The sequence below is a fragment of the Colias croceus genome, chromosome 6 (assembly GCF_905220415.1).
Source record: "Colias croceus chromosome 6, ilColCroc2.1".
In the NCBI taxonomy this organism is placed as follows: Eukaryota; Metazoa; Arthropoda; class Insecta; order Lepidoptera; family Pieridae; genus Colias; species Colias croceus.
This window is the reverse complement of record NC_059542.1, coordinates 234,764-251,999: the sequence shown is the minus strand read 5'-3', so window position 1 is coordinate 251,999 and position 17,236 is coordinate 234,764. Positions and strand designations below refer to the sequence as shown.

Below are 17,236 nucleotides of genomic sequence, written 5' to 3'. Positions count from 1 at the left end.
TTACACTACACAAAACTTTCCTAGCTCGAAACATGTAACAACAAAATCAACCAGCTCCACCACTCCACTTCTAATATTTCAATGAAATCGTCTCCCTCGCTACAAGTTGGCAACAGCAGGAAAATTATATTAACTTCAATTCTAACAGACACTTTGACGGAAACGTAACATTCATTGCAACATTTCCATAATTTTTCAGCTTCATGCTTGCTAGCAAGTACAAAATAAGATATAGTAGATATTTTGTCACTGAAAACATCAGAAATGTGAACCTAACAAGAATCTTATAGCAGGTAAAATATAAACATAAATTACTTTATTTTTACTCATTACATAATTATCCAGCTGCGAACGAAATTTATTACAAAATTCAAGGCATATTGAAAAACTCGCGTAAAGTAATAATACAGATCTATCACTCAGAGACAGCTTGTATTTCTCGCTAAATCTTTTCACCCACGCTAAAATTTTTTGGATTGCACGTATTTTTGCTTAACAGAATTTGCTTTAGCGAAATACTGCGACAACTCATAGAAACAAACGATCGGCCGATCTTTCAAAATTTCGCTATCAGCAGTATTGGGTTTGTAGATCAGTATTTCTATTTTCTCAGTTGTTACAGCTGTAGTCTAGTAATGGATAGGACGCAATTATAGTAAAAGTTATAAATATTCGGTAATAAATCTTGAAACTGACACAATATGAACGCTACAAATCAAATTTCAATTCATATTCCGGTACATTAGTTATTACAAATATTATATGAGAATATACAATACAACATTTGGGCTCGGCTCGACTATTTATGGCCATCACTATTTATGACTATTATAATGTAGTATGATAAGTTAATTACAACGTTTTAATTTAACCTCTTATAAATATGAAAAATAATTTGATCATTCTATAATTTTTAATTACTCTTAAACGCAAACACAAAAATGAATTGGAAAACTCGAGTTTATTTCACCCACCTCATTTTTCTATTAATTTGATTAGAACTCGACACATTGCCCAATTTTCCCAATTCTATAAATAAAATTCCTATAAATAAAATCTGTATTATTTTCTGGTAGTAACCAACTCACAATAGAAAATCTATTGTGTCTGGGACCGATCGGGCCGCTCGGGGCTCAATGGGTTAACTACATTCATCCCTATAACAAATTGTATAATATTATATAATAGAAGAACAAATAAACTTTCGAAAAAATACACATTAAAACTTGTTAAGTTTTTTCCATAGAAAAAATCTTATAAATGTATTATAATTCAGTTTAGCAGTTACAGACACAAAAATCTAGCTTTTTAGATTCTATCTTTGAACGTTTTCGTTCGATTCGTGTTATTGAATTGGTTGCATTCAGTCTATTTTCAGCGTTTATATTTTTTCAGTTCCGTCGAAGAAATATGCAAGTTTACAACGCATTCGAATTTACTCGGATATTTTCCTACTTCCTTTTTATTTCTTATTGAAAATATTTTATATTCTTTTATTTTTAACTGTATCTACATAAGTAAAGTATAAAGATTCGTTATTTATTGTATTGGCAGCTTCGCTTTTATGTTTGACTAATAATTTCTGTAAGCAAGTACATTCTCAAAAATAAGATAAAGAACATAATACTTATTTATAAATAAAAGATTTCCTTTTCACGAACAATGAATATGAGAAGAAATCCTTAAACATTACAATGTTCAACATTTAACATCATTGATTTATATATATTTTTCCTTCCTTTATTTACAATATTTATTTATGTAAATTCTGTCGTCTCAATTGAATTTAATCGTTCAATCAATACAAACAGGCTTCAACACATTTACTACGAGTTTTTTTCTATTGTATTTTTGGCGCCATTTCAAACAATTTTGGCAACCGTCCATCTCCATTCACATCTGTTTGATGAATGTTTGTGAAATAAAAATATTTCTTATCCAGCACTATTTGACTTTGAATACAATGCGCCCGCGCGCGCTGTGTGTTTCACATTGGAAATATCTCATACCTAAGTGGTTATCATCATTATTTTGTAGCGGAAAAACAAGCAGATGAATCACTTCATGGTACCATTTACCTACGAATGCTTAGACCTCTGCGAATGGACTGCCTCCTTTAGAGGATAAAGAAAAGAGAGATGATGGGAATAAAAAAAGGACTAGAAAGGTGAAAATATCTAGTTTGGTAATAAGCGCTAAGTATATTGATATTATGGATGTGATGATGGTTGGGTTAGATTAGGTGAGGTTAGGTTTGAGGTCGCGGATTCGATGGTAACGTATGTGTATCAATTTAACAGAAGCTGTGAAATGAATAATCGATACGTATTTAATATTTGTAGATAAATTATGTAACGCAAACGTTTTAAAAGGGTAATGGTTGTTCCCAATTAATCGGAAACCTATGAATTGAATCAAAACTTTCAGCCCCATAGCATAAATTTTCAGAACAATGAACTCAATGAAATTCAAGCGAATTCGTTTACTGATGTAAAATAATTTGCGATCGAAAATGTAACAACTTCCTAATGGTAATTTAATACAAAAGGTTATTGTACGAACAAGCCAAAATTAACTAATTTTGTTTTTCGACAAATTTCTTTCGATTGCGTAAGTTTATTCACAAATTATTTTATAATTTTTCCAAGTAAACAAAGTATTATTATATCAATATAAATATAATCATTTTACTTACACGTGTAGTCAAAATAAATTACCATGGAAATTATTTTGATTCATTGCGATGAAAAAAAATGGACTCTCTAGCCTATCTAGACATAAAAATCATATCATAAACGCTCCGTTGCGACGGGATAAAAGACAAACAAACAAATACAATTACGATGTTGCTAAGAATCTTCATTAAACGCTACTTTCCTGTCAATGAAAAAAGTTGATTAAATTAAACAAATAGGTCAATTGATGGAATAGTAAAGACAATAATATAGTTTTCGGCGGATAGTTTATAGCTGCCCTATAAACTGTTTTATGGTCGTCATAAAGTATTAATGTTATTTCTGCTTCTGGTACTATGCAGAATGTATCAGTTGATAATATTTCAATTATTTATTGTGTTAAAGATTTTTTAACAAAAAAAAATTAACAGAATATGTTAGTAAAAATACAGAAATACAAATAATTGAAGAAAATAAACAGATAGATACATTGGTACCAAATGAATGTATCTAATCACGAGAAGAATTTATGTAATAGCAAATCTTATTTATTTTCTATACATCAATACCTACTTAATGGGTTGTTTGATTGCTCTTTACTTAGCTTTATTGTGACTATAATATTATATTAAACTTATTACTGAATAGACCAATTTAGTTTGATAATATTGTCATTGAAAATTGTAATATTCATCGTATATTTGCGTATATTTTCACGCCCGCGCCTTCATAAAACATCCTTCCAGAAATTTCCGGTGATATTAATATTAAAAACTCTACTTCCTCAGGAAAAGGGTAAACAAGTGTAAAAATTAATTAAAAATGTCCACTGACCTTATGGTTAAAACTTTTTAATTTACAACCCTTTGTCCCATTCAATTATTTTTTAAATTTGTAATTACGTTGAGACAACTTAATACAGGAATTTCCGTCTTCAATTACGCAAAAATCCGTTTTCTTTACAAGCACTCAAGAATTTCAATCGGAATCCATGACTTTTCAATTATTACACCATCTACTCTATAGTTCATGTTCAAAGAAAGTAAAGCTAGTTCCTTTAAGTAAATCATTTGAATTTAATTCACATAGGTAAAGGTATGATGTATTGTAGAAACTTTTAATCGCCTACAACTCGGCACAATCGATCTGTTTACTTCGCTAAGAAGGTAAGTCATTAATCAGAAACTAGGTTATGAATACTATTAATATTAGCCTAGCAATTATCCAGCTAACGCTTTCACGGTTTTATAACAAACACCTTGTTAATTATGAACAGTTTAAGCACACTTTCAATTAATTAATAATTCCTAATAGAAATCCAAGTCGTCATCATCATCATTATCAGAAATCCAAGTATATAACAATATTAAAAAAATCTATAAATAGGTAAGGTAAAGTACTCATCGTATTTCAATATAACTCAATTCGTACGTACCACGTGACAAAAACTCATAAACATTTATGAAACAATATCGATTTAAAAAAAATAATTAATGACAATCACGTATTTCCCGCTCTACCTATATAAAAATATTTTATTTAGAATGAAATATTTTACTTACATTATCCATGAAGTAAATTGGTTTAATCATTCAACCACAGCAAACTAAATAGTAATTGTTGATTGACAACACCTTCATTATTTACTCCGATGAACAATACCTTTGACTACATCCAATTAATACCTAAAATTTAATTAAACGAAATCTGTATTGTAGAGATATTAAACATGTCCATTTTCTGGTCTTTTTAATAAGCATTTACTAATATTATACAAGGTGTTCTAAACCAATAACAAATAGCATACAATATATTATATTATGTACTTACGAGGACTGAGGATTATAACATTATTTTTCTTTCGAAAACGGCTCGTAACTTTTAAATTTGATTGCGTATTCTTTGGTTATGATACACAAACTTATAAATCGGTTGAAGAATTGATTGTTAATACCAGGATTTTTGCCATTTGAATACGAAACTTTGCGTATAATTTCATTCTTTAACAATCCTTTTCTCAACGCTAAAGTTTTATTTCGATTTCATAAACTTTTATCCGACAATTCATGTAACGTTTTAACTTGTTATAAAACTTCTTCTCACTCATTTTAGGAAAAAAAATACAAAGATTCTAATAATAATTACTTTTTGTGTGCTTACCTTTCTATTATTATAAATCTGCGTGAGTATGTTTATGTTTCTTGCTTGGTTGTAATTTGGATAAAGTTTTATAAATTAAAGTGTAAGCCATGTAAAGCCAAAGCATAAGCCACCTTATCTAGGTGTTATATAACTATAGCCCTTTGATAGTTAACAAAAGTAATAAGTCAGACACAATTTTAAATCCATACTAATATTATAAATGCGAAAGTACCTAACTCTATCTGTCTGTCTGTCTGTTACTCAATAACGCCTAAACTACTGAACCAATTTTCATGAAATTTGGTATGAAGATATTTTGATACCCAAGAAAGGACATAGGCTACTTTTTATCCCGGGAAAATGACGCAATCCCGGAAATCCCACGGGAACGGGAACTATGCGTGTTTTTCTTTGACTGCGCGGGCGAAGCCGCGGGCAGAAACCTAGTCAATAATATATTATTATACTATTTGCATTTCGATTACACTTTTTACAATAATTATTCATTATTTTTATTTCAACTAGGTATCTCAACTCCCGGTTAATATGATATCCAAAATCTACTGCTATCTCAGTTCTCGTACTAATAACATTGTATTGATAAGGGTAACAATTATGAGGAGTGATTGATCATAGTAAGGAAAATATTGCAAAATTCATAGATAGTATCTCAAATTTATCGTTTTCTGAAGTATATAACTATCATACAACCAATGAAGCGTTTAACAATTTCCATGACACGATTACATTATTTTATGATCTTTGTTTTCCCATACTTAAAATAAAACATACATGCAAACACATAAAAAACCAAAAATTAACTAAAGGTATTAAAAAATGTTGTATAAAAAAAAGGATTCTATATTTAAAATATCACCAATGTAAACATAACAAATATATTTACGATAGATATAATTATATACTCAAAAAATGTATTAACAAAGCACAACAAATAAATAATCAACGATATATTCTTAATGCTAAAAATAAAAGTAAAGCTGCGTGGAATATTATTAATGGACATACGAATAACAATATATTTAAGACCGAAATTGATAAGATTCACGTTGATGGCAAAATGTATGCTAAGCCAAACGAAATATGCGATCTATTTAACAACTACTTTACGTCATTATCATCACAATCAAAAATTACAAATAAAACCAATGATAACTCTTACCCTAATCTCCCTCAAAATTCTAAAAGCATCTTTCTGTCACCGGTAAACGAAGAAGACATTTATAAAATATTAATGACGTTAAAAAACACTAACTCCGTTGGTTATGATGACATAGACACTAAAGTTTTAAAATTATGTGCAATTTACCTAATTACCCCTCTAACATACATAATTAACCTATCGCTGACTGAAGGAATATTTCCCAATAAATTAAAATTCTCAATTGTAAAGCCACTCTACAAAAAAGGATTAAAAACAGAAATGAGCAACTACCGACCAATTACTCTAATTCCCATATTATCAAAAGTCTTTGAGAAAGTTATGTTTCACAAAATTGAGAATTTCTTTACATCTTGCAATATCCTTAAAAAAGAACAATTCGGATTTAAAAAAGATAGCTCTACCACCGTAGCATGCTTTTCATTAATAAAACAAATTACAGAATGCCTTAATAATAAAAAACTCATTAGTTGTGTATTCCTGGACATGACAAAAGCTTTTGATTTTGTCTGTCACAAAACACTGCTGTCTAAGTTGTCGTGCTATGGAATAAGAGGTAACGCCTATAATTGGATTAAAAGCTATCTAGAAAATAGACTCCAGTGCGTGGAAATCACTAAAACCATTAAATCCCACCAAAAATCATACAGGTCTACATATACATGCAACAATTATGGTACACCACAAGGCAGCATATTAGCCCCCCTCCTATTTTTGGTATACATTAACGACCTACCAGACGCAATAAACGTAGACAGTATACTTTTCGCAGACGACACTACGCTTATAATAAAAAGTAAAAATAAGGAAGACTTAGAAAGGGATACAATTAAAGCTCTAGACGACGCTATAAAATGGTTAAAACTAAATAATCTCCAAATTAATATGACTAAAACAAATATAATTAATTTCCAATCATACAATACAAACTTACAACTTGACATAAAATACAAAAATAATCAACTGACTACTGTTAATGAATGTGTATTTTTGGGTATAACACTAGACAAATTCTGTAACTAGAAACCACACATTGCAAAAATTATAAATAAATTAGATCGTTTTGTGTATGTGTTAAGAAAATTAAAACAGACAATTAATTTAGATGTCGCCATGATCGCTTATCACGCATACGTATCATCGGTACTTAGATACGGTATAATAATATGGGGTAACTCTGTAGCAATACAATCAATATTTAAAGTACAAAAAAAATGTATTAGAGCAATGTGTGGAGTCCATTTTATGGATAGCTGTAAGCCACTATTTAAAAAATTGAAAATCTTGCCTTTGCCATGTCTGTACATTTTGGAAATATGTTTATTCGTTAAAAAAAATATTAGCTTCTTTGATAAATATGAAAAAACAAATACCACACGACATAGAGAAAGATTGCGCTTACCTAAAATCCGCCTTGCGCTTTATAGAAACAATGCGTATTGCATGGCAATCACTATTTTCAATCACTTACCAATAAAAATTAGGGAACTGACATCGAATATTTTTAAAAATAAAGTATATAGACTGCTGCAAGCTAAAAATTATTATAGTGTTAAGGAATATTTTGTAATGTATGAGTTTTAATATAATTTAATTGTAATTTTGTATGTATTTTGTAATTTATTATCTTTTTTTTTTGTTTTTTGTTGATTGAATGTATTAATGTGTACCTATATTATTGATAATTTTATTTATTTGTACTTTCAAAAATTTTTGCACGCCATTTATAATGGCAGTATATGTGATATAAATATTGTATATTAACACCTTTGTATGACCATATACGTGCAAATAAACAGATTTGATTTGAAACAGATTTGATTTGATTTGTGATATTAAGATGTTTAGTCAGCTGTGCGAATATAAATGGGTCTGGAGCGGATAACAAATATAACATAGTGTGGGTTAATTGGCCGTAGTCTCTACAAAATATTGTTAGGAATTGATGAATACAAGTCATGTGTTTTGACAAGCCATATGGAAACCATGATATTATTTTTATTTTTTAATTACATTTAAGTTAACTTACATTTTAGTTTTATTTGTTCAATGATGGATTCAACATTGAATAAAGTACTCACAGTTTCAACTTTCAAATCAAGTAATAATGACAAAAAATTCGTTTGAAAAGAAATCAATTTGTAATACAATAATACTATTACAGCATTTACAACCTCAATTCCAAAGCTAAAAAGTGCAATTTGTTGTCGGAACAAAAGCTGTGTTTTTAATTCGAATAATTTAAAGTTGAGAGCGCCAGTATTCAATAAACTTACTGCACATTTAAAACAAGAATTGGGTCAAGAGTTCCATTGAAATACGAACAGCAAGTTAATGTAGAACCAAAAGAAAAACACAAGGAAACACAGGTATTGGTGACCTTTGCCTTTGTCCGTCAGGGGCGCACGTGACTTGACTGTTGGCTTGTGAGAAAGTATTAAGGGTGATTAATGATTATCATAGATGACTGGCAAGTAACTGGTATATTATATTAGTGTTAACAATTAGTCAATTAGCTTAGTTGTTTCGAAGACAGATCAGTTTTTTTTCGGTGTAGAGCCATCATTATATTATTTCAATAAGAACACAAGTCTAGTCTTGTGGGTGTTTGATAAATACAAAGTTATCTACAATGTAATAAAGTAAATACGCATGCATACGGTGCATACGCCCCAATAATCATCTTTTGGCATTTTGACTAATACCGCCGCAAGACGGGATACAGAAAAATTGTTATTAAATATTAATTATACTCGAAATCATAATTAAATATCTTCATATTATAAAGGCAAAACATCTTTATAAATTATAGCATAAATATTGATTACACATACACATAAGTAATATTATTATCTTGCAGTACGGCAGGCTTGCAAACCAGAACACATTACCTAAGTACAATACTCATATCCTCTCCATTGCACATTAATACCCTAATACATATTTGCAGATTAATATATTGCAATTTCGAGATAACGTATCAATTCATTATCACTATAACTCATCAGATGAAACCCAATAATTTTGTTGGAACAAATTCTGAAATATTGTTTCGTTTCGTTCATAAATACACTTAGTGTTATTGAAAAAGTGAATCACAACATTTCTAATAATATCTCGCTAGTCATGTTCTTGTTTTCACGATTCATTTGTAATACTGACATGTTTGGGCCTTGAACATTTCACTATTTGTTCTGAAAAGCGTTGATGCTTTGTGCGCCTCTGCCATCAGCGTTTATAAACTGGGTATCGGATATTCAATGATAGAAAAAATTATATTTGTATCGTATTGTCTCATTTTGATATGATTGATAATATTGGCTTTAAAAAAAATAAAGATTATTTTAAAATTCACATTTTTGGCATCAATTAAGTATAATATATTTATCTGCAGTAAATTTTGAGATGATTTTGTCTTGGATATAATTTTGAAAGCAGTAATAGTGCAGTTTATTGTAGGTACGACGTAAACACATATATTCTGAGTTTTTATAAAACATATATACAATTCAGAGACGCTCGTCGCGATCTTTTTGTTTCATAAATCACCTCATTCACACAAAATAAGCACTTCAATCTACATATCACATTATAGGAACAACCTCGCTATCCACAAACTATATTTAATATTTCCGCAAGAGACTAAATTCTTACTTTCATAGAATATTTCAAAGTATTAAAATATAAAACGTAGAAACTTAAAAAAGCTCATGTTTGTGCGAGACTATCTGATTACTTTTTAGTAATGTTTTTTCTTTTGGATATATTGTGTCTCTGAAATAACCCTTATTTACCAAGAACTTATTGAAATATTGTTATTACTTTCAGCATTTATGTACAATCTCATCAATATTATAAGTTGTTTGTGTTAATCAAGCAGCAAGCTTGTAAACATACATGAAAAGGCAGTACAATATTTCATAATTTCTTATAGCTGAATCAAAATAACGTGTTTAACCAAAGTGTTGGAGGCACAAAACTAATTTAATATGATGATTTTAACAACAAGTAATAAAATTAAACTTGATAGTTAATAGCTATACCTCTTTGGGACAATTACTTCAAATGTTTAGTCAATGGCTAATTAAACCCACAATAATGTATTAAACTAAGTTTCAATATGAAATTAATGACATGAAATCAAATTATTTCATCTAATCTGATCTAATTCTAACATCAAATTCAACAATGAGCACGAACCAAAGTTTACCTTTAAAGATATTAGAATTGTATTTAAACAAGGATTATGTATTATTGTTACCAACGACCTCACTCACCTCTCCACAGGCTACATTAATTTATTCTTCATTTACTTCATTTGTTTAATAATTTACTAAAATTATTTTACTTGCCTTGTTGTAATTCTACCTGAGAGTATAAGTTTGAGCAGTAAATTAAAGAGTTTGTAAAATAAAGTAAAAATTTATTTAATCAAGTTGTTCTTTATTAAATAAATCCAAATAGATAGTTTAATGTTAACTTCATATTATAACAGATTATTTTAAATTAGCAAGCACTCAATATCTACGGTATTTTAATTAAGTTATTATTAAAGAAGACTTTAAAATTTGCTCATTTGTTTCGAAATATAATTTAAATGTAATCTATACTAATATTATAAAGCTGAAGAGTTTGTTTGTATGTTTGTTTGTTTGTTTGAACGCGCTAATCTCGGGAACTGCTGGTCCGATTTGAAAAATTCTTTCGGTGTTAGATAGCCCATTTATCGAGGAAGGTTATAGGCTATATATCATCACGCTACGGCCAACAGGAGTGGTGCTACGGGGGTGAAACCGCGCGGAGCAGCTAGTATGACATAAAATATCGAACGTAGCTGCTCTATTAATATGTTCTGATTTCTACGAACTACAATCCGATGAAATATTCCAACTATTTAGAGGATGAAAGATAAAAGAATTTTTAAGAATTACTCAGAACATGTAAAAATGGAAAAAAACACGCTTTTGTCATTTCACAACTCTGCTAAAACAATTTTTCATTTCCATTTTGACGTAAAATGCTTTTTTCCTACTTCTACTTAATTCTTTTAAAGTACACAAGCTTGGACAAGGCCATTCATTTCCTGGTATTATTGGATTCACTAAAACCTACTCCACGATCGGCTATTTTGCATAACACTTAAGAGCTGATCCATATTCCAACCATATAATATCTGAGACGTGGTTCAAACTGTTAAGTGATCCTTGAAACTTCTAATTCTCGTCAGCTATTTCTGGAATATATGTTTAATTAATGAAATCGTGTAAATCTATACATCATGTAAAACAATACTAAGTATTGGGGATATTTTTGTGACCTCTCCAAGGCATTTGACTGCGTTGAACATTGTACTTTGTTACGTAAACTTAATCACTATGGAATTACAGGAAAAGCCCAGAACCTCATAGCGTCATACCTGCATGATAGGATACAGACTGTAGTTGTTAATGGAGAACGTTCTAGCGGTGCGTCAATTAACATTGGTGTTCCACAGGGGTCCATTTTAGGTCCCTTCTTGTTCTTGGTATATATCAATGATCTTCCCTATTATTTGCAGGATAGGTGTGAAATAGTTCTGTTTGCAGATGATACCTCATTAATTTTTAATGTGGATAGGCATGACCCAAATGTTGACGAAGTGAACAGTGCTCTTTTACACATATCTGAATGGTTTACTGCCAATAATTTATTATTAAATGCCAAAAAAAACCACTTGTGTTGAATTTTTACTTCCTAATGTAAAAAAGTTGAACAGAGATATTACCTTGAACGGGGAGGTATTGCATCCTACTGAGTCTACTGTATTTCTAGGGTTAACATTGGATGAGAAACTACAGTGGGGAGCCCATGTCAACACCGCTGCAGGTAAGCTCAGTTCAGCTGCATATGCAGTCCGAAAAATAAGGCATCTCACCGATGAAGATACGGCTAGATTGGTTTATTTCAGCTACTTTCATAGCATTATGTCCTATGGAATTCTACTGTGGGGCAAGGCTGCCGATATAGAAACTATATTTATCTTACAGAAAAGAGCCATTCGCTCTATATATAATTTACGTGCTCGGGACTCACTAAGAGATCATTTTAAGAATACTGGTATCCTTACTGTACCATCACAGTATATATTTAATAATATTTTGCATGTTCACAAAAACGCCGACTTACACACAAGAGTAGGAGATAGACACGATTATGGCACAAGGAACAGGAATTGAATTGAAATGCCATTTTTCCGATTAGCTAAAGTTAAAAATTCATTTATGGGTCAAGGTATACGCTTATACAATAGAATTCCTCTCAATATTAAAGAGTTTAGTAATTCTAAATTTAAAACTTATATAAAAAATGTACTAGTTCAGAGAGCGTACTACAGTATTCAGGAATATATGGACGATAAAGACCCATGGAGGGTTGTCGCGTAAAAACCACAGGACAGTTCTTTGGCATATTATGATATATTATGTATAAGTTAGATATAAGTTACATATTATGTAATATTGACATGATTTTAAAAGAGCAACTATGGAGTTTCTTGCCGATTCTTCTCCATAGATACTGCTTTCCGAATCGGTGGTAAATGTTAAAAATACTTATGTAATGACGATTCGAAAGTGCTACTAAATAGTAGTCTAATTGAATAAATAAATGTTTGAGTTTGAGTTTGAGTTTGAGTTTGAGTTTGAATTTTATTCAGAAAATTACAAATATTCCTTCTAAAATTAAGCTTTGAATATACATATTTGTATATATCCTTTACACCTATAATTTATAAATACACTCTCACCTGATAGTACTATAGTTCAAAAGTAAGGTTTAAGTATTTCGAGTAAGAAGATATATAGATAGATAGAAGATATTTTTATTAATTAATAATAGATTTTGAATTTTTATTCGCGTTATCATAATATATAGAGCGTTTAACAAATATTATATACTCTTTACTTATGATGACGCTAAAAGAAAATACGTGAGTTTTCATGTTTTCGGAGTGCTCTTTGTGGCGGCTCATTGTTTGCAGAGATGTAAAAACATGACCTATTTTGAGATAAGATTGTGCAGAATTCACTCAGTGTCATTAAAGCTTAATGACATGATAGGAACTACATACAACTCACACATATTGTAATAACAAGCTGCACGTGCAAGCTTCTATGTTACAGAGATATCAAATTAATTAAACAAATAAACAACACGAAATTCCTGAAACATTAATTGTTTTTCAGAAAAAAACTCTTTCAATTCAAAGTTTCAAATCGCCATTAATCAAAAGGTAAACCCTTCCGTTAATTTGAGGAGAAAGTTCAAATTAATTCCATACGTAATTAAATACAAATAATTATTATATAGTAAGTATTTCCTTTTAACTTTCTAATTGTACATCTTTCATAAAAAAATAAAAATTATTAATTAATATAAAGAGCAATTATTACGTTTATTCATCGACAACATTTTCTTAAAACTATGCTTATAAAATAATACAATAAAGTCATACAAAATTTTTATTACTATAATAATATAATCTTATTAATAAAATTAAGTACAATCTTCCTCGACCTTCCTTGGCAGAGACCTTGCGATCATCACTTTATGAACATTTAACTGTACGACGATTGCCTGTAACTGTTCTTGTTAGTTGAGGCTCCGGGTCTGCGGTGGGGTCATTAATGAAATTGCTTTAAAACTTGCATTTGGGGTCGAACGATTTCAACAACTAAAACAACATTAACATAATGCTAACAAATCATTATCAATTAGGTGGATAAATGTTTTATCCTACTAATTTTATAAATGCGAATGTTGCTAAGTTATGATGGATGTTTGTTACTCTTTCATGCTTAAACTACTAGATGGATTTGGATGAAACTTTACGGTAATATGAGAATAACACATGAGACATAGAAATATAATAATTGCAATAATCGGATCGAGCGATTTTTTTTTGAACTCTACAGTCTATAATTTTTCCATGTTCTTTAAGTATTTCAAAACCAAAATGTATTAACGCAAAAACATTTATATACAGGCTGCTTATCTTCACAGGCTACGTTGACACAAAAGGATTGTGATAAGGTTTGTATTCTATTATTTACGTCATATTTTAATGTCAGCCATTGTCACAACCGGTCCCTTTTTTGTTATGTTTTATATAGCAAATAAATAAAAAATCTCTAAGCAATGTATTTTAGAACAAATATTTTTATCAAGTTGGTAATGTACCTCTATTTCAGATTTAAGAACACACAAACAGATTGGTCACAATTCTTACAACTCTTAGGAATAGAACTAGTTACACTACTTGTTGATAAAGCCACTGAGAGAGTTTATCTTCAAGGTTTCAACGTATATTTTCAAACATAATTTGTCAATTTAACTAAAGGATTAACTTAATAAATATGTCTTATTATCCGTACCGTATCTGTCAAAATTACTGTTTCGAATTTCCTTTACAAACAAACAAACAAAACAAAAATACTTTATTGTGCACCACAGAGAAAAGAACAAGTAAAGACACAATACATTAGTTAACAAAAACCTTTAATTACAAATTCTAGATACACGTCGATCAAATGCCTCGGTCCTATACGTACATCAATAAGAAAGAAAAACTTTAGCAATAGAATTGCTGCATTCGAGGCAAACTTAGGAGAATTACGACCATGTATCCAGTTTGCTGTTCCACTCCATTGCATGTGACAGATTAAAGCTTCATACTTTTTGACGACGATACTGTTTTGTAAACATATGTTTGGATTCTTTCTCTACAATTCATTTTATATTCATGTAACTAACTACTTATAAAATAAAATTTCCAATAATGTGATGATTGCGAATATTTATAACATATCAAACTGCTAATGTATAATAAAATCAATCTTTTACACTCTTAGCGAGCTTTCACGAAGGCTCCTTAAGATATCGTGAACTAATAATGAAGTAATAGTAACAAGGACAAGACTAGTGCCAGTATATGACAAATACTTGCTTAATATTGAAGTTTGGTAAATGCTTAAGATTCATAGAGTATGAGCTCTGAAATGCGTAGAAAACTAAAAGGTAAAATGTAAAACTCTACTTACAATTTGAAATTCCATATCTGTGTAGCTGTGTTGATTACGAATGTCGAATTTTATGTTCTGAATTTATTGGCAACCTTTCGATATTATTAAATCTATATGAGATAGAAATCACTCCTGATACATTGCATACACTAAATCATTTTAAAAACAATCCATACAAAATTTCATACTTACTTTTTAGTATAATTGCACTTAACAGCTACCACAATAAGGAGTATATTAGACACCAATGACACCAGAATAATGGGCACATATAGCGCTATGAGCACACTCTCCGGTTGGAACAGTATATCCAGCTCTGACCCAAAGGGAAGGGTCCCACTCAGGTTCACGCTCGAATTGAACAAATCCAATATTTCCGTTGCATTCATTATTGCTCACACACACTGACTTGTCATTTTTTAATCCACTTTAACAGCATCAACTAGAACGATTATTTCATGAAAACTGCGCTATTAATAATTCATATTGAGACTTCACAAAACTTTCTTATCATTTACCAAACTATTTCAATACACATATTTATATTCATAAAATACAAATATATTTTAGACCACTTTTTACGCAGTAAATCAAACTTCAATGACTAATAAAAAGGCCGATACTTTCCGCGCTCGAATTCGCACCGCGTCGTACGTCCATGACACTGAAATTCAGAAAACAACTGAATGAAGCTTTCCCGCTAAGAGCGAGAGAGACGGCGCAAACTGCCAACTTTCGGCGGGAAATATGTCGTGCATTCTCATTGGAACATTCTTTTGTTTTTTGTTATTAAACGTTTGACATTTTGAAATTTGGGTGGAATACATAAATGCTTCTTTGTTTGATCGGGGGTTTAAAAACGTAAAGGTTTATTCGAATATTATAAAATGGTTAGGTATACTTATACTATACTTAGTATATTTCGCATTACTATACATTTTCAAAAGACATGGATGTCGAATTAACTAAAGTAACCGAGACAGGAGGCATAAATAACTCGTATTACTACGAATTTAATTTTCTATTCATTAGCGTTTCTTAAAATCGTTCTGGACATTTTAGTATCAAATCTTCTCATAATTAATTTTACTACTCTACATTAAATACACAGATTGCCGAAAGAGTGAGCCCGTCTAGGGTGTCGTCGCCTTCCGCCGTCTGCATGTTGTTTAAATGCTATGTAGGGAAAACTTTCCATTTCCTCGATTCAGAGAAACGTATCACAACAGTGAATAGTTGCGAATATAATTCGCTACAATAAATGTTACTTACTTGTGGTTTTTGAATGATTAAAACTTAAAATTTAGTTAATTGGGGCTTGATACGGATGTTTATTTCGGCTTATCTTATTTCTGTTTACAAACCGGGTTATTGAGATCTTTTAAAAATGAAAAGATCGTTAAATATTAATAAAAGTAGTTTGTACCAAAATTATATTGGTACTAATAAAACTAGCATTTTTATTAAGACCTAAGGAATCTACGAACGTGGTATATATTTTATTAGTTGTAAAAAGAAAGCACAATACATGTAGGCCGCACTCAATGACGCAGAGAACGCAACCGAGCAGAGTACATTACTCCTTTAACAAGAAAAACAAAATATATCTTGTTCAGGACCAGTAATGGACGAAGTTTTGCGACCTTTAGGCGGCCTGTGTTCCCGTAAAGAAGGCGTAAACCATCGTAAATTAACTGTGAGACAATAAAGTTAACAATGAAATAAGTAATCATAGCATTAAGGTCACTGCGGATGTATGTCGTTTTGTTATTTTCATAACATTAATACACACTAACGCATATAACTAATACGGGGATCGTTTAATGGTCGAAATTGAATCTTATTCTAACTTCTCTTGGTCCAGAGAAACAGAACACTAAATAGGTAATCGTTAATTTTAAATTATAAGTAATACAGGAGCAACGTTATATTAAATAAATTATTACTACATAAAGAGTATACTAATAGATAATAGTAAACATTTCCCCGAATCAAGATATTCAATCATGCAATATGGATGGGATCGTATAACATAAAAGACTGACAAAGAATGTACAATGAGACTGGAAATTCCACATACGTAGTTGAAGTTATTTTTTAATCTAGTTTGCTACTTCTTAGTATTGTATTCTGTAAGTATCAGACTCGAACCTTGTCGTTAGGCTTTTCATAAACTATTC

At 30.3% G+C, this 17,236-nt stretch overlaps 1 protein-coding gene across 1 annotated transcript in view; it reads right to left on the bottom strand.

The window, feature by feature from the left end:
• Nucleotides 1-15,708, bottom strand: part of LOC123692592 (neuropeptide FF receptor 2-like) — a 45,088-nt gene extending 29,380 nt beyond the window's left edge. The window contains exon 1 of the mRNA XM_045637356.1: nucleotides 15,249-15,708. Coding sequence (XP_045493312.1) covers nucleotides 15,249-15,445 — 197 coding nt within the window. The 5' untranslated portion in view covers nucleotides 15,446-15,708. The remainder of the gene's footprint in view (nucleotides 1-15,248) is intronic.
• Between the last annotated feature and the right edge of the window lie 1,528 nt (nucleotides 15,709-17,236).